At 37.0% G+C, this 22,783-nt stretch overlaps 3 protein-coding genes across 4 annotated transcripts; 1 reads left to right on the forward strand and 2 right to left on the reverse strand.

Moving 5' to 3' along the window:
* Positions 1–9,239: 9,239 nt before the first annotated feature.
* LOC8271106 (transcription factor E2FA) lies at positions 9,240–13,948 on the reverse strand. The gene is made up of 14 exons (XM_048370155.1): positions 13,505–13,948; positions 12,623–12,803; positions 12,376–12,429; positions 12,183–12,268; positions 12,017–12,105; positions 11,852–11,906; positions 11,597–11,649; positions 11,460–11,510; positions 11,315–11,363; positions 11,134–11,199; positions 10,958–11,034; positions 10,551–10,779; positions 9,983–10,049; positions 9,240–9,883 (listed from the first exon to the last, which is right to left on the reverse strand). The coding sequence occupies exons 1-14, from the start codon at positions 13,748–13,750 to the stop codon at positions 9,750–9,752; spliced, it is 1,437 nt and encodes a 478-aa protein (XP_048226112.1). The 5' UTR covers positions 13,751–13,948; the 3' UTR covers positions 9,240–9,749.
* A 2,619-nt stretch (positions 13,949–16,567) lies between these two features.
* On the reverse strand, positions 16,568–18,817 carry LOC8271105 (transcription termination factor MTEF1, chloroplastic). 2 transcript variants are annotated; one of them, XM_015725984.3, is made up of 2 exons: positions 18,053–18,817; positions 16,568–17,469 (listed from the first exon to the last, which is right to left on the reverse strand). In XM_015725984.3, the coding sequence occupies exons 1-2, from the start codon at positions 18,638–18,640 to the stop codon at positions 17,443–17,445; spliced, it is 615 nt and encodes a 204-aa protein (XP_015581470.1). In that variant the 5' UTR covers positions 18,641–18,817; the 3' UTR covers positions 16,568–17,442. The 2 variants fall into 2 exon arrangements, with proteins under 2 accessions (XP_015581470.1, XP_015581469.2); XM_015725983.3 differs by having other exon boundaries at positions 16,568–17,554.
* A 110-nt stretch (positions 18,818–18,927) lies between these two features.
* On the forward strand, positions 18,928–21,775 carry LOC8271104 (2-Cys peroxiredoxin BAS1, chloroplastic). Its single transcript, XM_002530106.4, has 7 exons — positions 18,928–19,252; positions 19,345–19,419; positions 19,512–19,593; positions 19,682–19,761; positions 20,616–20,741; positions 21,201–21,314; positions 21,456–21,775. Exons 1-7 carry the CDS (start codon positions 19,046–19,048, stop codon positions 21,570–21,572), a joined length of 801 nt encoding a protein of 266 aa, XP_002530152.1. The 5' UTR covers positions 18,928–19,045; the 3' UTR covers positions 21,573–21,775.
* Positions 21,776–22,783: the final 1,008 nt, after the last annotated feature.

Raw genomic sequence — 22,783 nt, forward strand, 5'->3', positions numbered from 1 at the left:
CCACCAATAGCAAAATCGGAAGCATCTGTGTGGATCTCGAATGCCTTTGTATAGCCGGGGAGTGCTAAGACCGGCTCCTCCATAATCGCCTTCTTTAGCCCTTCGAAGGCTTCTTGGCACTTCATAGACCAGTCCCAGGCACGACCCTTCTTTAGTAAATCCGTTAAGCGAGTGGCAATGGAAGAATAACCCTTAATGAACCTCCGGTAGTAGTTTACCAATCCAAGAAAAGACCTCAACTCCGTCATCTTGGCCGGCGGCTCCCAATCCTGGATGGCCTTCACCTTTGAACCGTCCATCCTCAACTTCCCATTGCCAACGACATGCCCAAGGAACGCCACTTCTCGTTGGGCAAACAAGCATTTCTCCTTTTTAACGTAGAGCTCATTAACCCGCAAGGCTTTGAACACTAGCCTTAAATGCTCTACGTGCTCCTCCAGCGTGTTGCTGTACACAACAATATCATCTAGATAAACAACAACAAATTGATCAAGGTGAGGAGCAAGTACCTTGTTCATCAACGTGCAGAATGTGGCCGGCGCATTTGTGAGGCCAAAGGGCGCGACAAGGAATTCATACGATCCATATCTCGTCACGCACGCCGTCTTTGGCTCATGTCCTTCAGAGATGCATACCTGGTAGTACCCGGACCGTAAATCCAACTTGGTAAACCACTTAGCACCACCAAGTTGATCAAAGATGTCCGCAATGTTAGGAATCAGGTACTTATTCTTGATTGTAATCTTGTTAAGTGCTCGGTAGTCAATGCATAACCGAAGAGACCCATCATGCTTCTTCTGGAACAACACCGGCGCACCATACGGAGCTTTGGACGGCCTTATATAGCCTGCATCAAGCAGCTCCTTAAGTTGCCTTCTTAATTCCTCCAGCTCAGGAGGCGCCATACGGTAGGGGGCAAAGGCGGGTGGTTTGGCTCCCGATTCCAGCTCAATCTCGTGGTCCACTTCTCGGTATGGAGGAAGCTTCTTCGGCAGCTCTGGCGGCATAAAATAACTCATCTAGTATGCCTCGGATAGGGCTTGAAAGTGTAGCCTTACCAGCATGGGTACCTTCTTCCACTTTAAGGGTTGCTAGGAAGGTTGGCTCCTTCCTTTTTACCCCTTTTGAGAGCTGTATGGCCGACACCATCTTATCTTGATTTAACTCTCTTTTTATCGGCACAACACAAGGTTGGCCATTCTCCATTATGCACATGGTGTTGGCGTAAGGAACCAAGAATGCCTTCACCATGTCGAGGAAGTCCATACCAAGATAAAATCGTTGATCATCAATAGGAGCAATTGTGATATCGACCTTACCTTGCCATTGGCCTATTCGGATGTTAGTTCCTCTCGCAACGCCAATGATAGGTAATCTCTTTGCGTTTACCCCTTTAATGAAACCCTTTTCCTTCTTGTAAGGCAGCTTAATAGAGTCAGCCACCTCTTTCGCCATGTATACCATGTCAGCTCCAGTGTCCACCATGGCTTGAATACTCCTGCCTCCGATATTGGTCTCCACGTACATTCGTCCACAAGGCTTTTGCTCCACTTTGGCTTGGATAACATTAAGGAGTCGAAGGGAAGCAAGTCTTCGCTCTTCTTCTTGCCTTTCCTCTTCAGTGATCACTAGCGCCCCAAGCTTTCCTCGCTTTGGACAATCATATGCCCGATGAGGTCCGTCGCATATGAAGCAGGCAAGCTTTCTCGGGGAAGAACTACGCATGTCTTCCTTCTTCCACTTGCCCTTGTCTTTATATGAAGCCTTACCATCCTTGGTGGAAGATTTTCCCCTATCTCCACCACTTTTGTCACTACCTTCGTACCTTTTTACCTTTGGTTTAAACGAGTCCTCCCTCTTCAACTCTATCAAGGACTCGGCAACCGCCATCGCAGTGGCAAGGTCCTGCACACCTCGCCTTTCTAGCTCCAACTGAGCCCACCGAGATAACCCATCAATGAAGGCATGAAAAGCTTCCTTCTCCCCCAAATCGGGAATCTCCAACATCAATTCGGAGAACTCCTTCACATATTCCCGAATATGACCATCTCTATGTTGGAGACGTCGAAGCTTTGACCTCGCCTCTTTCTCGGCATTGTCGGGATAGAATTGCTTCTTAAGCTTCCGAATAAAATCTTCCCAAGTATTAATGGTGCAGAGGCCCATTTTCACATCCTCGCACCTTCGTCTCCACCAGACGGTAGCAATATCACACAAGTAGAGAGATACGAACTTTACCTTAGTGGTGTCGTCCACGATGCCCACTGCCTCAAAGTATCCCTCCAAGTTCCACAGGAAGTTGTCGATCTCCCTCGCATTGCTCGCCCCACCGTAGGCTTTTAGTTTAGGAGCATCGACCTTGTGGACCGTCGCTGCTTGCGCTCCCCCACTCTTTGCCAACGCGGTCTTGCACAAGTTAAGCTCCACCTCGAGCTTATCGACCTTCTCTAGGCATTGGACAAGCAACTTCTTGAGAGCCTCATTGTCCCTCGATAAATTGTCGGCGAGAACATTCAAGGCACCTTGCATCTCCTCGCGAAGCTCTCCGTCGTCCCCCTTGGACTCTAGCTTCTCGATGCGTAGGTCCATGTCTTCGATTTTATCCCCCCAATCAGACATGGTAGTCTCCACCCTGACTAGCCTCTCCTCCATCGCGCCAATCACGTCGCGGGACTTATCCCTCCAGCCCTTTCCGCTATCCTTTCCTCCTTCCCTTGGAGTAGGAGGAACGGTAGAAGTAGATTGCTCACCAACCTTGGCCATTATCTCGTGCAAGAATTCTCCCAAAGAACTTATCCGCGCTATACTTCCAACTGTGGCGTGATACCAACCTGCTCTGTCTCGAACTTGGCTTTGTCTCGAACCTTGCTCTGATACCAACTGTCACGTGAGTTTTGTTTTATCTCCAAAACTTTGCCCACGTGCGGCCTAGCTCGCTTGATTCCCCGAAAGTCAAGATAGCTAGTCAGCCTTCCCTTGATTTCCAAACCCGGCAGAATGATAGCAAATACGCTAGCGGAAGTAAATTCACGGAAGTGGCACAAAGAGACGCAAGAGTTGTGGAAGTGTATACTTGTATTGATTAATTCACACTAAAGCTTCTTACAATGAGCACACTCTCTCTCTACACAAGCTCTCCTCTTCACATTTACAAATGAAGGGGTATTTATAGTTTTCTCCCTGTCCGCCAACATGGCCGTGTTGGGAACATGGCCGTGCTCAAGGACGTGTTGGGAACACGGTTTTGGGTAATTGGCCGTGTTACCTACTGTGGCCGTGTTTCCCGAAGCTTCTAGGTCTTTCGCATTTGTATTCAACCAACACGGGCGTGTCCTTGGGCGTGTTGGCAACACAGGCAGTGTTGAAATCCAACATGGCCGTGTTGTGCAGCCTTCCTTTGCTAGCTGCGAGGCGGGGCGTGACACATGGGACTTGTAGCTCAGGCAGTCCACCGGATGGAATTTTTATCCTTCCAATTTCGAGTGTCTTTTTAGATAGTTATAGCAGCTCATAGGCGCAAGATGTACCTTATAAAGAGGGTGGCGATCCCTTGGACATAGTTCTTTCAGGCAGTGGCCGTTTAGTCCATGATCCATTTGATGGTCAATGCAAGGCTAGAAATTGGAACACATTAATTCCGTTCATTCCTGTCTTTCGCTTTAGGGCCTGTCCCTCCTGTGGTCGATCTCCACTCTACTCGGGCAAATGAAGCTTACACTTGTTCACTAATTATGACGGTTCGCTAGGGTCTCTTTCCTCCTCCCTTTTTCTGCTCACTCGTAGGGGTTCAGACCCTATAAAAGGGGGAGGGAGTCGACTGAACATCTCAGCCATTAGCGGGAATTTTGCCCGCATCTGATCCCCAATTCTTGTTCACCCGATATGATCGTGTTGGGTGAATTATGACCTCGTACGATCGTGTCGGGTGAGCAACAGCCGCTTCACCACAGTACTTACTTATGGGCTAATGGGTCACACTTTGACCAAGTATCCCACAAAGAGACTCCTGAGAGCCAGAAGTATTAAAGGAATGGTCATAGGAATGGGCGCATCATGACATCTTATGATGTCTCACCCTAATGAATTAGTTGGTACTAGAGATGTTAAAAAAAGTGAACAAAAAGAGTAATAAAAAGTGAAAAGGATAGAGACACTTTCCAACCATAAAGCAAAGTGTAACACCCGGAATTTTTTTTATATTTAATAATGAGTTTTTTTATTTAAGTTAATTTTAGCTTTATTTTTATTGGGTTTAATTTGAAATGATTTAATAAAAAATTTAATATTAATCAAATAAATGAGTTATTTTCTATACCCAATTAGTTTGAAATTTTAGAAAATTATTCAAGTAAATTATTTGAGAAATGATTATATTTTGGTTATTCAAATTTTCCCAAATGCATATTTATATAAGTAAAATTATATATTGGAAAATTTTGGAAGAAATTATAAAGGATGTTTTAATAAAAGAATTTTGAAAAAATTGGTATTATAATTGATTAGTAGTATTAAATTTTAAGTTGGAATTTGATTATTTAATTCAATTGTGTGTTAGGACTAAATTGGAAATTTATTTTGGGAATAAGGATTGAAAGTATAATTTTATTTTTATGGGGTTTTAATGAAAATTTGTGAGCTTGGTATTTTTGTAAATAAATATGTCGGTCAGGGGTATTTTTGTAATCGTGTATTTTCAATAATTCGGTTTTGGCACAAATTAAATAGTTAGGGGCTTAATTGAAAGGCTAAAAAGAAGTTTGGGGGTCAAATTGGAATCCTGCAGGATGAAATTGTAAGTAATTAAGAAAGTTGAGGGACCAAATTGTAATAAGGAAAAGTTCAGGGCTCAAATGTCGATATTGAAGGGAAAGAAATCGGGAAGAAGAGAGAAGAGAGAAAAAACAGGCGTCACGAGAGAAGGAGGAGCCGGGTCTTTGCGTCACCGGTGGCGCCGATCACGGCGTCGATGCGTCATAGGCGCTGAAGCAGAAGAAAAAAGCGGCAGCTGAGGCGGAATCGCGACGGTGGCGGGCTTCGGCGTCCCATGGCCTTCCGTACCGATCTCGGTGGCGATCAACTCCCTTGGAGAGCTTCCTTTTGGCTGGCGGCCGGTTTTGGTGGCCGGATGAGAGAGTTCCGTGAAGTGGAGGCAGCCGCGTTTTTGGGCTTTTCCGGCGAGCTCCGGCCGGAGGATGGACGATCGGAGGGCGTATCCCGACTCTCCTCACCAAGCTTCGCGATGGCACTGGTTTCGTGGCGATCGGGCTTCGTTCGCGAATCGACGGCCGAGATCGTCCGCAAATCTCTCCGGATGATCGGGTGTCGGATCGGAAAATCGGAGCGAGGATCGCCTCTTGGTAGCGTCGTTGAGTTCGATGGTGTGTTCGGATCGTCGATCGGACTCCCGTGGCCGAGTCGACCGAGCGATCGAGCGTCTCGGTAATTATCTTTGGCCCGTTAATTTTGGAATTCTTGGTTTAATGGTGTCTATTGGATTATTTTGAGTATTTGATGATTTTTGTGAGTCAAAAAATAATTGTCTATCAGTTTGCCTGCCTTGTGTTTTGTGATGTGTGGCGGAGTCGGGAATAGTGAAGTTTGGGGACCCGACTCCCGTTGTTTAAATTGTTGGATATTTGGAGTATTTTTCTGGCAGGTCCTGGACCCGTTTTTACTGGGGGTAATGTTCGTGTTGTAAGGGAGGTTCTGCCGGATTTTCGGTAGAATTCTCCCGAGTCGAGATTCTTAGACAGTCAGTCCTAGGAGTCTAGACCTAGGATTAATGATCGATTGTTTCATCGTTTTGATAAATTGTTTTCCGTGACTAGATTGTCAGTTCGTTCGGCTCGCTCCTACCGAGGCACCGGAGCAGAGCTAGGAGGTCGCCAATCCAGTGAGTTAAAGTCATTTAATCTTTGCGCTATTGCTAGTCTGATTTTAATATGCTATTTAGAATTTGTGCTTAATATGATTATTAGTATCGCAAAATAAATGATTTCACTTGATTATTAATATTTGAAATAATATAAATATTATTATTAGTATGTTATAATAAGATAAACGTTATTATTTTTCCCTCACAAATTGCACGTTGTTTTACCTTAAATCTTTAATCTTTATTTCGATATGTGTTGGTTGAGTTCATCAGATAATGATATTTATTATATGTGATGATTGCGAATTGGGAAATGTGGCTTGTAGAACATGCCTTTGATGGGTTACATCGGGCCCCAATGATCCTGGATATAAGGTTATTATGGATTTGTTTGCCCGATCGAGCATTGCTCTGGCCGAGTTCGATTGATTGCCGGAGTTAAGGTCCCTGATCGAGCAATGCTCTCTGGGCGCCGGCTTATTTGGAATTCAAGTGTTCAGGCTGGAGGTAAGGACCCTGATCGAGCTTGCTCTCTGGGCGCCAGACCTGTTGGATTAAGAGAGCCGAAAGGCTACTAGAAATTTGGGGTTTAGGGTTCTACCGAGCCACTCGTCCCGTAAAAGTAAATATATATTTTTATTTATTTATTTATTATGGTATGATTATAATATGGATTGTATTTACGTGCATGGTCGATATATTGATTCGAATGATTAATATTTTATGTGAAGGAAATAGTAGGGCATGATTATAGTATGGTTTGATATACTGATTTGAATAATCTATGTTTTTCTGAGAAGAAGCAATAGTCTCTAGATTATTTGATTTTAACTCACTCTAGGGCCCGAGTCCTCATTTCTTACCTTTTGATTTGTGATCGTTAGTCCTCTCGCGACTCTTATTCAAGAATCCGACTCCTTCATCATCGGGTGATGTATTTGATTTGGTATGTAAATTGGTAAATCTTAGATTCTCCGCAGTAGTAATAGTAGATGTATCAGTTGTAAATTTTCTGAGTTTCAGGTCTCGCCTAGTTCTTCTGGCAGACCGATTAAATTATGTAAAATGTAGCATTTAAGATAATTTGTGGCTTTAATAATATTAATTTGAGATGAGATTTGTTTAAATCAGTGAGTGTCAGGCTTACTACGGGTTTCGGTGGCCTTAAGCCTACCCATTCCCTAGTGCCGGTCACGGACCCACGGGTGGGGTCGTGACACAAAGTTCCTACTGATGGTATACTTAGTGTAAGCGAGCTCTAAGATCACATTCTTGAAATAAAATCCAGTTAGAAAAGAAAATTCAATTAGAGATAAGCTGCCCATGAGCATCATGTCATAGGTAAAAGGGAACGAGGAGGCATATCTTGCTCATTCGACATGGCATGAATCACTGGACCTGCATTCAGGAAGAGTAATGCTTTGAAAAATGTGTGATTCATTAAGTGAAAGACGCTAACCGAATAGTTAGAGATGTCGCATTCAAAAATCATGTAGCCTAATTGACTGCAAGTTGAATAAGCAATGACCCTCTTTAGATCGTTCTCTAATATTCCAATGGTTGCCGCAAGTAACGACGTTATAGCTTTTTTGTCATATCTAGATTAATGCTCATTGAAAAAATAAATAAATAAATAAACCAACATTACTTGTTAATGCGGAAAACATAAATGGATCAAGTGAGATTACTAATTTTTTTTTCATAAATTCACGGGTTGGGTTTAATCCAACACTAAATTACAACGTAAATCACTAGTCAATAGGATATGCATTAAATAATTCATAATCCAAATCCTTATATATTTATCACAATTGCAGAGAGAATCGTCTGTAGAGAGTGTGCTTTTTGTATATTGTAAATCTTGTAGAAAAAAGACCAACTTTCTTTTCTTATTATCCACTTTTATGTGAATTATATCCATGTATTGATAACTGTTATACAGTTACAAATAAACTTGGGTAACCACCCTTTTTTAAATATAAAATATAAATATGTTTAGATCAATTCAACCCACATTCCAATAAAAAGAGCTTAGCGACACCATTTGAGTTAACTTCTAATTAGTTAAAATTCATTGAAATATTTATTTCAACCAAAAGAAAAGACAAAAAAAAAATAGAAATAAAATAACTAACAAATGATATTATAATCTTATAAAATATATTAATTTACTAATATGAAATTTATTTAAAAATTCTATCTATTTTGTTAGAGTTTAACTATAACTAATTTTATAAATTAGTTATATAAAATTTTAAGTTAATAAATAAATTTTAAATTAATAAATAAATTAAATAAAATTTTAAGTTAATAAATAAATTTTAAATTTTAAGTTAATCAAAATATAAAAATTTTAAATTTATAAATAAATTTTATAATTTTATAAATTTCAACCAAACACGAGTTAAGAGTAAATTAAATAAATTAATCAAAAATTCATTTTCTTTTTTCTTAGTATGGATGCTAACATTCAATTAATAAATACGACTATTGAGCTAATTTTTAAATTATTAAATGCATATCTTACCATATGAAGGTAAAAAGAAATATTGAAAAAGAAAAAAAAAATGCCAAAATTTATATAGCATAACTTGATAGATTTTGAAGTCTTGAAAATTCAGTTGAAAAAAAACTTCTGCTCCAATTTTCACTCCAAGGATGTGAGTGGATAAGTCTGTATTTGTCAAAGCTCGAAAGAATCCACATTATTGAGAAGGTGAGTGGACAAGCGTAAATCTCCCTAACCAAATATATGATCAATGAGAAAATGAAATAATCACGTTTTGGTGATCTTATCTAGCCGGCTCCAAAAGTGAACTCTTAATGATTGCTTTTAGTTTGTGGCCGTCTTTACTTTCCTTTGTTTCTGTGTGGTTTTGGACCTCTCCCCATTCCTATAGTCCTTATCCTACCCTAGATTATGACCTTAAAGACGCGCCAATCCCTATCAAAAACAACACTTCCAAACGATTTTGCTCTTAACAAAGACGCCCCAAACCACAACCGGAGAAAACAGACATGCAAATGATCAAACCGAAAGAATCAGCCACACAGGGCTGCCGGACCGACCTTGGCCATAAAACAGAAGCACAAATAAACAAAAGCCTAAGAGTGAACCTTTCAGAACCAGGAATCTAGATGGCTCCAAAATTTAATCGAAAAAAATAGTCTCTTTCGAAGAACAAAGCACGGCAAACAATCTTGAAAATCATACTTGCGTTTTGTGCCCAACGAGTTGACAAAGAAATATCATGAATTAGCATCAGATGCAATTGATAAGCCAAAGACTTGATCAGTTTATCTATTTTAACAGGAAACTATATAATGAAATGCAGTATAAGTTAGAATATTGAAAGCAGGGAACTTGAGCCAGAAATATTGCATGATCCTGTTGCCATGATAGAGTATGCGGTGTTTACACTTGCTAAAACATTTTGGTGGTAGGGGCGGTTCTGCCCCAATATTCTCCTGTGCACTATTATTGCACCAAATTACATAACTTGTTACCTTCGAACATCCAAACAGAACCATTGGTGTAGCGCACAGCAAGAACATCATTTATATTCGATTCTGTATTATGCTTCCCCTATCATCATTCAATCCCCACCAATACCACCATTTTTTACTGTTTTCAAAACTTCCTTTTCAATTTATTTGCAGATCGACCACAGTGGTCAAAAAAATTTTGTAATCCTGCTGTGTGGGACTCTATTCCCCCCAATACCATCTTCCTGCTTCTTCCAAATCCATCTCCTGTTTCCACTTCACGGGCAACCCATTGGCATTTTATGCAATAGATCATGGGCGGTGAAGGTTGCTCACTTGTAGAGACACAAGTTTCTTGATTTAGCTTGCTTAGAGAAGTCAATAACTTTTACCTGAGTGTCGAGTTTACACCAGTTGGCACTTCAGCCATTCCTGATGGTGGGGTTTGTGCCCTGGGCGTTTGGACATCAGGGATTCCAAAATCAGCACGAAGCATATTCACATCATTCCATTCAACATTCGCTACATATGAATCAAGGATTGAACATTCAACTCTTTTCAACATAAAAATAGAAGGTAGGGGTGTACAATTAAGAAAGAAAAAAGCTTTAAGTAGGATACCATCTGTCCTCCACATATCTGTAATGCTTACATCAGCATCTGAAAGAAGCCAGTAATCTGCATCATTCTGCAAAGGTAACACACTTAACGTTTTGAAAAAATTCACAACATCAGATTAAGAGTAGTCGGAAAATTAGTAGTTCAAATCCTTCCAGATCAATCATGGTCTCAAAAATCCTAATAGCATGAGAGTTCCATCTGTACTTTTATTTTGTCAAATAAGCAACAAAGATAATGTGGAAGAGATATGTTTCACAATTCACATACAAATTCGAATGCCAGAGTAGCAAAAATATGGTAGTTTTTAAACTGTAAAAGATTTCAAAGAAACAGCAAAGTAGATTGTAATAAACTTGTTGAAAAGCATTGAATCCTGTTTACTTCTGCAAACATATTATTCTAATGTATATCTTTTCGGCCAAGGTTCACAATAACTGAGCCTGAAACCAGAGATTGATTTGCAAGCCACATACAATTATTCATTATGAAACAGTAGTATCAAATCTCTTGCACAGAAAAAAATAAAAATCACTGGCAGCAGTAGCAGGCTCAGCATAAGTAGACTTACATCAACATCTGAAGGAACAATCTTCATCATTCCCCCAGCCAGCTCTTGTGAAGCATCGAGATCAAATAATGGACTGTGAACTTGTTGCATTTGAGGTTCAACCCTCTTCTGGATTCTCTGCTCATTGATAACCTGTTTTTTTGGAATTTCATTTGAGCAGGAACTAGAAGCATGCGGGAAACTAGTGGATGGCTCACCATTTGCCTCCTCAAAATTCTCCTCAAATTGACTACAAGGATGTAATAGAAATGTTGAAAACCAAAGTAGAAAACGAAACAAAAGAATGTCAAGACATATAAGTCTAAACACTTCAATCATACAACATGGTACTTGACAATTTTTTTTAAGAAGTGAAGATATAAATGTGCATAAGTAGGTATTTCAGTGTCAATAAAAGGAAATCGCACCTTACAAGGTAAACATCAATCGGACCCATTGAACTTCTAAGGATTATCCTGTATCTCCTCTGTGGATAGTCAACAGCCTGGTGCCAAAAGCAAGTCAACTTAAGCATCAAGAACACGGAATAAAATTATATAGTAAATTTCTCCCTTTTCTTTAATATTTTCTTCTCTCAGCTTACTTCATCAGGATCAGGGACTTCTAGAGTAGTGCCATGGGGGGCTTTAACGGCTATGAGGGTTTGGTTCTGTAAAAAGAAGACAATGTTAGGAAGCCCTTTTTTTAAAAAAAAAAAAAAGAAAGACAGAAAAGCTTTATTGAGATCAATGTCAAAATTAAACATGATTGACAGGATAATTCACCTGAAAACAAGGCAAGCTCTTAATATCTTCTTCAGTTACAAAAAGCCACCTGAAATTGTTAGAATATGAAGAGGGGTATTGTTGATTAGAACATGAACACCAGTTGAAATGAATTTGTGAATGCAGGCTGATAGAAAACATTTACTTTTGATTGTTCTCATCTTCAATCAATTCTCTCAGTCTTTCCTGCATTTCTCTGCAAAAGTTGGAGAGCATCAGCACTATACAATGGATTGAAGAGTGCGACATCAAGAGATCTAATAAGGAAACAAACTGTGTAACCTTGTTTGATCATCTAGTCTACGCTCTTCCATGGAAAGCTTTTCAATTTCTGCCTGTAAGAAAAATCACAAAATAAATTCTCATTTCATCATTTGAATGGCATCATGGAAAATGAGCTAGGTGATACTTCAGCATTGAACAAATATTCTGTAAACAATAAGAAATCAAAACAAAGAGATAAAGAAACTAAAGTCCATGATAATAAGGAGAAAAAAAAGGCAGTGGATTTGTAAACAATTGTCTGCTTCCATGTACCTGTAATAAAGAGGCATCACCATCCGGCTCCCCTGGCCTTGAAGTATCAACTCCCCTAATCAACCATTCAACCAAATCTTTTATGAGTGTACATGTAGTGCAAATGTTCAGTAAAATAAAATATAAAATAATAAAATGAAATATGTGTTTATTAGTTAAAATTACTTCCAACGTATCCTGTTCTTGAGCTTCTTTTCTATGAGACCAATTCCTTCCAAGACATTTGTTATGTCATATATACGTCTCTTCTGCACCTGTTTCAGTGAAAAGCCTTCTTATAAGTACGAAATTGCATTGAATAATGTTAAAATCCATTCAGCAAAATGAGCACCTCCAAAGTTTCTGCAGCCTTGTTTAGGTCAAGAATACCATCTTCAGCATGCTTAATTAGATTGACAAATTTCTTTGTCAAAAGGCCTGAAAATGTCCATCACATTTTTCTATAAGCACAAATGAAAGCCTTTAGTTGACCAAGATAAATACAATAAAGAGCCCACTGGATTGCCGAGTATTTTCAAGATTACCTAGGGAGCTGTCATAACGACAGCTGCCTGCTGGTGTAAGAGGAGAGGGAGAATCTGCAATGTTCATATAACTTCAAATTGTTAGGTTTCTCCTCTCTTAATTATACTAATCAGAATCACAAAGACATTATACAAGGGTTTATGAAACTAATTTGGATTTTATCCAAACACAAGCTCTTGTAATGCTCATTTAAAAATTTTACAAAGGAAATGTAACACATAAAAGAGAAGGTGAAAAATCTCTGACCGATGTTTGGCACTAGGGTCTGAGGCCCTGATCTATTTCCCTTTGAGGCCTTTGATTTGCTATATGTCCTACCTCCTTTTGCAGACACAGGTGTTCTAAAGGGACTATTAGATACATCACCGCAAAATGCGCTGCTAGACTCAAATCCATTCTCATCCATGCCATTCTTTCGTTTTAGTGTCTGAGATACACAAAGGAAATGAAAATTATGTTAAAAGGACAGACAACAAGCAAATAAACCATGATACTACTTAATTCACAATCAAAAACTTGTAGCTACATGTTCCATTATAAGGTAACCACAATATAACAGACATCAAGGTTTTAATCAATGCCTTGTCTGGAATCAACAATGTGCAGGAATTGCATTGAATTGAATCAGATATTACAATGTCCCTCGAATGCCTTCAAAATGCCTTGGGCTTTTAGAACTAAAAGAAATGAATCGCAGCAACTATTACCTTTCCAAACATTAGGACTAAACTGAACTGAATTCTTGCATTTCTAGACTTCCCAAAACACTATGTAACAGAAAGTCAGACAAACATTGCGAGCATAACTAGATTTTTCTAGAATCATGCAGTAATCTGATATCTAATCAGTTTCCTATGAAATATCAGCTACATTGCACAATAATTTAGATGAGCAAAATGTAAAGTGGCATACTCGGATTGAAGATTAAATCAACGAATTGAGCTCCATCAAACAAAAGATAACAAAGATACAATCAATACCAAAATCCTAACATCCTAACAGACCAGAATCCAAAAAGCAAACAGCTCTTAACGTCTAATTTTACTCAAAATATTCAATTCCAATAAACATATATAACATGTGTAATTAATTAAAGGTATCTAATTAAAGAATGTAAAGAGAACTCACAGGAGACCTCAAAACAATCCCTTCAGCTTCTCGATCGGCGGCTCTATTATTAGTACTTGATGATGGAGTGAAGCGGTGATAGTCATCGGGAGGAACAAACGGCGGTTTCATAGTGGCAAAAGCGAGATGTCGTCTTAACGGAGGTAGGATCGGTCCCGCCGGGGCAGGAGTAGGAGTAGAAGCAGAAGCAGCGGCAGCAGCCGCAGTCGGCGGCGGACGAGTGGAGGCTCGAGCGCTGCCGGACATGATAAATGAGGTTAAGAATGGAGTGTCTGGTGATGGAGAAAGGGAAATGGAGATCTGAGGATTGCAGATTGAGAAAGTGTTTTAGAGAGAGAAAGTGGTGATTGTGAGGGTTTTTGAGGGGAAAGTGGGAGGGGATGTTGAGGGATGATGAAGAAAGAGCAGAAAACGAGGGAAAGATGGAATTTTTAGTTTGGTATAGATGTGGAGGGAAGAATAATAGATAAAATTAATTATGAGAATTTTGTTTTCCTTTTCTAATTTCTGCCCTCATAACTTATTCTTATATTCAATTTCATCCTTACAATATATAAGTTTCCTGTCACATTTATGAATAAATGTATTTTTAATTACATTTGTTTTGATAATTAATTAATGTTTGTGTTATCTGCAAATTCACTATTATTATTTACTATTCTTTTAAATCTGATGAGGTTTAAATTGTAATACCCAATCATTAAATAGTCTCACATAATATTTAATGTTAATGATTTTAAATCTATAACTACTAACTATACAATAGCAACCCCTAATGTACATTTTAACAACTACCAACTACAAACTTTTTTTCTTTTATTTTTCTATCATTTGGTTAATTATTGTCAATGTATATTATTATTAGTAAAAAAAATAATTTTCCATATTTATGTTGAACATATACCAACTAATATTAACTATTGAATGAGCTGTGTATATTCATATACCCTTGAACATATTCCACTTGATTTAATATAATGCTTGCCATATTATCAAGTTTACTAGTTTTCTGAAAAGAAAAAGAAAACAAAGATATATGCAATTTAAAGGCCTCAAAGTCTGAATATTGGAAGATTGTGCATGTTTGCGTGCTTTATTTCACACCCTTCTTTTTCAACAATTATCCAAATGGCACATACGATCAGCCATACCTGATAGGACTGGGCGGTTAGGGTAGCTATCAATTGAATTTGGATGAGTCAAGATTTAACTTTTGGCATCATATAGATTGAGTTTAGTTATCGAACGGATACAAATTACTTATATAAATATTCACAAAATTAATTTATAGATGTTGTAAATATGCTTCCATGGAACTTGAACCCTTAGTCATCAAAAATATTATTACTGTCATACCCATAATAAAGGGAATATAGGGTTTGGATTAAGAATAGGTATTGAAAGAGTTTTTCTAAATGGGTTTGATACAAAGTTAGGCATTTATAATTTTAATCAGGTTCAACTTTTAATAACAATGAAAGGTGTATATCTAAATCATTGACAACCGAATGACCATAACTATATTATTAATTCTTTTTACTAATAAAAACTTAAAGACACATATAGAATGAATTTCACTTTAATTGTTTGGTTCTTAAATATCTCAACCCAATTGGTTTATTGTAGTTAATGAATTAAAATTTGAATCACAAAAATTAAAACTTCTTTTGAAGTTGAACAATAACTTAATATAAATATTTGATTGTTATGAGTTTAAGAAGTCTATTGCAGTATGATACTATATCAAACTTTAATAAAATGTTCTTTTCAAATCAAGTTAAAAGAATATTAGTGGTACTAAAATTAAAATGCAGTGTTTTGTAATACAAGATAATTGAAAAATTTAGGTACTTAGACGAAATATACCCAATATTTGGGGCATAATTGGAAAATGATATAATATGAAGTATAAGCAAACTTTAAAAATACCAAAAAAAAAAAAATGTCTAAGAAAAATAAAGAAATCCGCTATACGCGCCCTTGTTTTGTCTTAAAAGGCTCCCAACTTATGAGATCGTGACCTGTGATTATCACTTTCCATATATTCTCTTTTTAAGCTTTAAAAAATAGCAACGAAACAACAACAAAAAAAAAAAAAAAAAAAACTCTCTTATAGTTTTCTCTCAATAGGTAGCATTATTTCTATATATTGCCTCCTCAGTGCGTCCAAAAATCACATAACATATTACTGATTGAAATTTAGGTGCTTTAGAATTACTCTCTTCATTCTATTATAATCCTCATCTTTTAATAATTCACTCGAATTGAAAAAATATTTAATAGGATTAATTATAAAAAAATAATTAAATTAGATTAATTTATTATTTTATAAATATTTTAAAGTTAATTACACATATTTCAACATACATAACAATACAAATAGAAAAAAATTAATATTGTATTAAATTCATAAAAATAATAAATAATTAAAATCTTTTTAATTTTAAAAAGAGACGGTTATAATAGAACGAAGAAAGTAATAAATAAAAATTATTGGCTATTTTAGTTTTTACAGTTGACTTTTCTTTTTTAAATATAAAAGGGGGGAAATGCTGTAAATCTTTTTTTTTTTTTTGTAAAAAGCAAATGCAGAAATATGGATCTGCAGATCTACTAGATTATTATACTGTAAATTAGTCAAACCTAAAAGTAAAAATCATTAAGCTTTGAACTATTACAATGATTAAGGGTTTTGCTGAGCTGTTGATGAGCTCCCCAAATCACACGTTCAAAGGCAACTATAAAATGACAAATTCCAAGAGATAGAAACGAATCATCGTCACTGAAAATAATACATGAAATACTAATTATACAAAGTACAGAAAAAACTTTAACCTTATGTTTGAGAACTTTTTTTAGGAAGAAAGAAGATAAAAAGGAGAAACAAGTTTTATTTTTCTTACTTACTTTCCTTTCCCCTATTTGGATGGATGAAAAATAAAAGAAGAAATCCCTCCTTTATTTTTACCTCATGTTCTATTTTCCTTCCAAAATAAAGAGATAACATAGGATGAAAATAATAGTTATTTATCTTCCTTTTTTATTTTCTTTCTTTCCTGAACATCTTGTTTTCTCTCGATCCAAACAAAGGGTAAAAGAACTATGTATTTCTAAGGACAGCTACCTGATCACCATAATCATGCTTGGACTCGATCTTCGTTGGAAACTGGAACTACAAAACTATATTTGGTGGTAATAATGGGTAGACTATATTTGCTCCAATCTATAACTAGGAGCAAGTGTTGGAGAGTTAGCATTCAAGTGAAAATTCTGGGTTCTTAAATGACCGAAGGAGTTATTGATTTTTGTTCCTTCTTTCTTTTACATATGCGTTTTTGCACATAGCAATAAGCTTACCTTTCGAGTCTTTCAAGTTCAATAGAAAACAGACGTTCCAATCAAAGCCAGACTATCCATGTTGAGACTCTTGAGGGAAGAAAAATACATCTCTTACCCTTACTATTCCAGCAGAGCAGTCGAGGAACAAAACAAGGAGCAAATTCTGCAGTACTGAGCTAACATTCCTTCGATCAACAAAACCATCCACGGTGGTCTTGTTTGCTTTTTTGATGAATGGTTTAGGGGTTAGTACAGTATACATAATGCTAACTGGCATAAATCCTATTTCCATGTTGTAGTGACTTGTGATTAGGAGAGCAATAACTTGTTTTGCACCACCGATACTAATAGCTTATACCCTTAAAAGAATCAGCCAGTTGAAGCTCTAAGAGCTTATTTCATCTCAAATTTCAGAATTACAAGCTGGGCTAGAAGATGAACAAGCAGAAACAATCACCTGATAAAACATAAAAACTTTGGCAATCCAGCTCACCAGTTTGCTGCATACCAGACAAGATATGCTCGAAATCTTTCCATGCAATGGTAAGCTTGTTCTATTGGGATTAACAAGGCACTCCCGATTCTCACATAACTTCTCTTTACTGGTCTCCTGTTTTTCCTCTCCTCTATAAAAATAAAGGGTCCTAATTAAAGGGGTTGTTCAAACTCCAAGCCTCATAAATGTTCACTATCGTTCCAGTTCCACGAATTCTGATTTAAGCAAACAAAGCACAAACAGAAATTCAAAGAAACATGAAATAAAATAAACATTTAATTTGTATTAGAATAATCATCAGCATGGCAATTTATACAAGACAAAGGAGAAGTACTCAATGGCATAGAAGCATTACAGCAAACTTGCAATCTACTTAGAAACTGCTCCTCATTGGTCTTTAACAAAGCCCGTAGAGGAAAATAAACACCTTTCTCCACACAAGATTGGTGCCTTGGCTTAATCCTATTCTCTAAACTAAAAGAAAAATACTGTGGAAACTCTTTTACTTCCTTCAAATCTCTTCCCATTTCCACCACAAAGTAATTCAACTTTGGCTCAATATTATCTTTAATACTGTAATTAAACAGTGGAGGAAACCTCCTAAACATAGACACAGCTTCTTTATAATCAAAACCCATTTTCTCAAAGTAATCAATCCTTGGCAATAATTTATCCTCCACGCTACAGGACAGTAAATAAGTGTGTTTATTTACCTCTTCTATTCCAATACTTTGGAGAAAATATAAGGTAGGACGCAGTCTGTGTTTCACATTTGAGACTAACAGTCTTGGCCGTCGGTTGATTACTCTCTTTAAATCAGAACCGTTGACGCGAGCTTCCCGGAGAAGGAAGGTGAAGTTGGGGAGGATGGAAGAGGAATTTAAAGCGAGAATCTCGGGACACATGGAAACAATCCTGCGAAACTCTATCGAAGTGAAGTTCATAGAGGTGAACAAATCAACGGTTGACTTAATGTTGGTGAGGGAGGCGGAGAGGATAATCCGACGGTGGTGGTCTGCTATGGAGAAGATGTCTAGACCTAGTGAGTCTAGGTAGAGCATTTTTTCTTGGAAATCATCGTCGGGTTTTTGTGGAGGTGGGTTGTTAATGGGTTCAGTTGTCTTAGGAGACTTACGAGGAAGAGGAATGGTAGTGTTTGTCTTGGAAGAAAGAGACGGAAAATGGAGAGTTCTTGAGCAAGAAAGTGAATGAAAATCATGGCAAGGAGAGGGGAAATTGTTGAGTTTAGTGCAGGGTAATGAGAATTTGTGGGCAGACAAGAAATGCAATTTCTTTTGCATTGTTTACATGATTGGTGGATTGAGAAAGAGAGAGAGTAGTAGTAGCAAGTATTATTGTTATTATTATTATTATTTTTTCTTCTCCTGGTATGAAGAGAATACAAGAAGAAAACAAGAAAAGGAAGAAATTGGAGATTTTGTGGTGGGTAAGGATAAGGCTCTAAGATCATATGATTTGAGGATGGTGAACGAATGAACAAGATATGGTTGAGGGTTATGGGATGGGCTGGGCCGGGACGGAACGGGCTCATGTACTTTTTCCTTATAAAAACCCAAACAAAAACAGACATTTGTGTCTGGATATTATCTTCACAGCTTCATCTACCATCATTTCTCCACCTTAGACTTTCAAGTAGCAGTGTAACAGTAGCCACTAAGGGTGAGGGTTTTGAGTTTGTACGAGAAATGGCGTATTCTGCTGCTTCAACAACAGGTCTAATCTCTTCGATTGCAGCCACCACCAAATCAATGGCAACTCCTATCTCAAAACCCTCTCAAACCCTAACTACATCCTTTTTCGGCCACCGCAAGCCTCTCCAGTCACGCGCTCCTCGTTCTATTTCACTTAATCGTGTCTCTCATTCGAGAAAGAGCTTCGTCGTTAAAGCTAGTGTAAGATAGTGTTTATTTTGGATTTCTTGATTTTCTGACCTCAATTGCTTCGTTTAGCTGTTACTATGTAATGTAGCTTCTTTTCTGTGTAGAGCGAGCTTCCACTTGTTGGAAATAAAGCACCAGATTTCGAGGCTGAGGCTGTTTTTGATCAGGAGTTCATTAATGTGAGTTTAAGAAGGATAATGCAATTCTTTTAATTTAATTAATTTTTTTCTATGGGGTAGTGTTTTGATTGATTTGTTACTTATTGCTACAGGTTAAACTTTCTGACTATATTGGGAAGAAATACGTGATTCTATTTTTCTATCCATTGGACTTCACATTTGTTTGCCCTACAGGTCTGTTTGATACTTGATTGAATGATGTAAGTTCAAATTTAGGTGAAAGTGGATGCTTATTATTGTTCTCCTCCATTTTTATGTGCAGAGATTACTGCTTTCAGTGACCGTTATGCTGAGTTTGAGAAAATAAACACTGAAGTGTTGGGTGTTTCAATTGACAGTGTGGTAACTATCTTATCACTCAAAAAGCAATGTCGATGTCTTTTGGGATTTCATGTAGCAATAATGCTGGTGTTTGTATTTTCTTTTATATATTATGTAATGCATCACTTCTCTATCTCTTATTGTGTGTTTTCTTGTTGAGAATTGGCTTTACAAAACCCCCTTGATAATGTGACTATAGAGTGAGTGAAATGTTCTTGTATAAATATATGTTCTATCTCATAAAGAATAACATGGTCATTTATAATATGGTTCTGGCGAGTTAGAGATCTGTGTTTGCACCACGTGTGAGAATTTGTATTGCTTTTTTTCTCCCCCGCATCTCCTTCTTTTCACCTTAGCTTGAGTACCTTATTCATTTATTTGCTTGATGTGAGGATAGAACCAGCTAGCTCTGGTTTCAAGTGGCATTTCACCCCAGGGCAACCTCTTTCAAACATACAACATGGATTGGCAGATTCATTTGGACATATCATGATTATGATCGCCAATTTCTTTTATTTTGTTTGAAAGTATCAGCTGAAGTGGATGTCAAAATGGAGAAAAAGAAATATGTGACTGAAAAAGAAACTAGACTTGGCACGGAAAATCTAAATCTTGATTTTGCTCATCACTTCATTTATTTTTTTGTAAAAGTTATTGTGATTACAAAATTTGACTTGGATTTGCAATGTCAGTGCTGAACAGCTTCTATTTGAATTTTATATTTCCCTTTATCAGTGTAGCTGTAGTGATGTTTTGCAGCTGCAACTGGAACCAGAATGTATCCATTCCTGTTTCACAGCTTCTAATGTTGTAAAGCCTTACATCTGAAACTGTTCATTGATGCTGCTTCTGCTTTAATATTCCATGTGTAGTTCTCCCACCTTGCTTGGGTTCAAACTGATAGAAAGTCCGGTGGTCTTGGAGATTTGAAATATCCGCTAATATCAGATGTCACTAAATCAATTTCAAAATCGTATGGGGTGCTAATCCCTGATCAGGTATACTACATACTCGTTTTTATCTAATTTCATCCGAAAAGAGCATGATGGTTGCTGTTATTATCCCTGTTTCTCCCTTAATTTTAAATAATCAGGTGTATTGGCAACTTTATGAATGCGCGTACACAATGTCAGTTTTCATTTTGACAACTTTGTGAATGCACATGCAGAAACAAAAAATCATGTGTTGGCCCGTCTTTTTCTCACATCCTTATTGACAGAATTTAATATATAACCTGTATATCTAGGTGTTCGTGAAACTTTAGTGAATCCAAGTAAATAGGTTGCCTTGATAATTTCTGTTTTCCTTTGCTTATGCATAGCGTATATATGCAGTAGCACGCATGCTTTTTATGATAGTATGTTGCAATCTATGTTCTTTCCTTTAGTCATAGCCATATTCGAAATTCCAACATGGGTGCGAATTTCATCTATTTTTATACCTTTTTACTATGCCAGGGAGTTGCTTTGAGAGGACTTTTCATTATTGATAAGGAAGGAGTAATCCAACACTCTACCATCAACAATCTTGCAATTGGGCGCAGTGTTGATGAGACACTACGAACCCTGCAGGTAAAATTATGCTTCACAATAATGGGATTGTCAAAACTTGAAATATTTTGTATATTATGGTTGATTTTAGAAGTGCTAGTCAGTAAAATGTTCTTTGTGATCTAATTGTTTTTTGTTCGTTTTGTTTTATGCTTGAATCAGGCATTGCAATACGTCCAGGAAAATCCAGATGAAGTTTGCCCAGCAGGGTGGAAGCCTGGGGAGAAGTCCATGAAGCCAGACCCAAAGCTGAGCAAGGAGTACTTTGCGGCCATCTAGAGGGGTTAGCATTGGATTCTCAAATTCCATATCACTTTCAGATAGGGAGATGTAAACAGATCTTTTTGTTTATGTAATTTGCTATTTAGACAAGTGAGTTTTGCAGAACAGTTTCTGGAATAAGTGCGTTGGAGAATTTTCTTTTGTTGTTTTTGTGAATGGATTGATGCGGCAATCGAAATGACTCCTCTTTGTTCCTTGTATCCATATTGTGTGAATCATATGATTTAGCGAAGGCAAAAGCTTATACGCTACAAAATATTGCTCTAGAATAGGGCAGTTGAATTTTAGTATACTTTTATTATTTAAGTCTTTCATTTGCAGGTATTTGATTTAAACAAGAGAATTATGTCATGATTTCTAGTTACCATTTTGGCTAGTGTGCATCGAGTTGGGGACGAGATTATAAAAATTATCCGGTTTACGCACAGAAAGAGATGGTGCAGAGAACTTTAGATGGTAATAATTAGGAGGACGGTGGTGAAAAAGAGCTAATGCTATATATTTGATTAAGATTTATTAAATAATTTATTTTATTTTTAAAAAATATATGAGAGAAAGTAAAATAAAAATAATAAAATTAAATGAGATATTTCAGTGTTATGAAATATATTAATAAATTAATATATAATTATTTTGTAAATTCTATTTATTTTATTAGAATTTAGATTAGTTGTAATGAATTTTACATAAATTTAAATATATAAAATTTTAAACAAATAAATTTTAATCAAACACTATATAAACAATATTTGGGATGCGTATTCGACTTTGTTTTATCTATGAGACACAAGTCCTCATGTCCTTATGATTTTATTTTCATATTCCGTTGTTGTTTATGCACTTATTGGTATTCGCCGGCTGATATTTGCGTGGAGCGTGAATGCTGAATAGGATATCATGTGTAGTTTTGAAAGACAAAAAATGATGTTGTTTCTGTAGTAAAATAGACGTTGCAGTTCTAATAGACTTAATTTCTCTTTAAATCGACCTCTCAACTTTTATTTCTTATCAAAATCGTCATTGTCAATTTAGTTTGGGTAATTGTGATGGTTAGATGCGGTGTAGTTTTTGCTATGTCGTCGTCTGCTTCTTCAAGGAAGCTGAGATCTTTGTCATGTTCATGTTTGTCTTCTTGAGATATGGAGGAAGGTGAAGCGAGTTTAGAGAAAAGAAACAAAATTAATTTTAGAGAGAGAATAAAAAGGGAC

The sequence above is a fragment of the Ricinus communis genome, chromosome 10 (assembly GCF_019578655.1).
Source record: "Ricinus communis isolate WT05 ecotype wild-type chromosome 10, ASM1957865v1, whole genome shotgun sequence".
Taxonomy (NCBI): domain Eukaryota; kingdom Viridiplantae; phylum Streptophyta; class Magnoliopsida; order Malpighiales; family Euphorbiaceae; genus Ricinus; species Ricinus communis.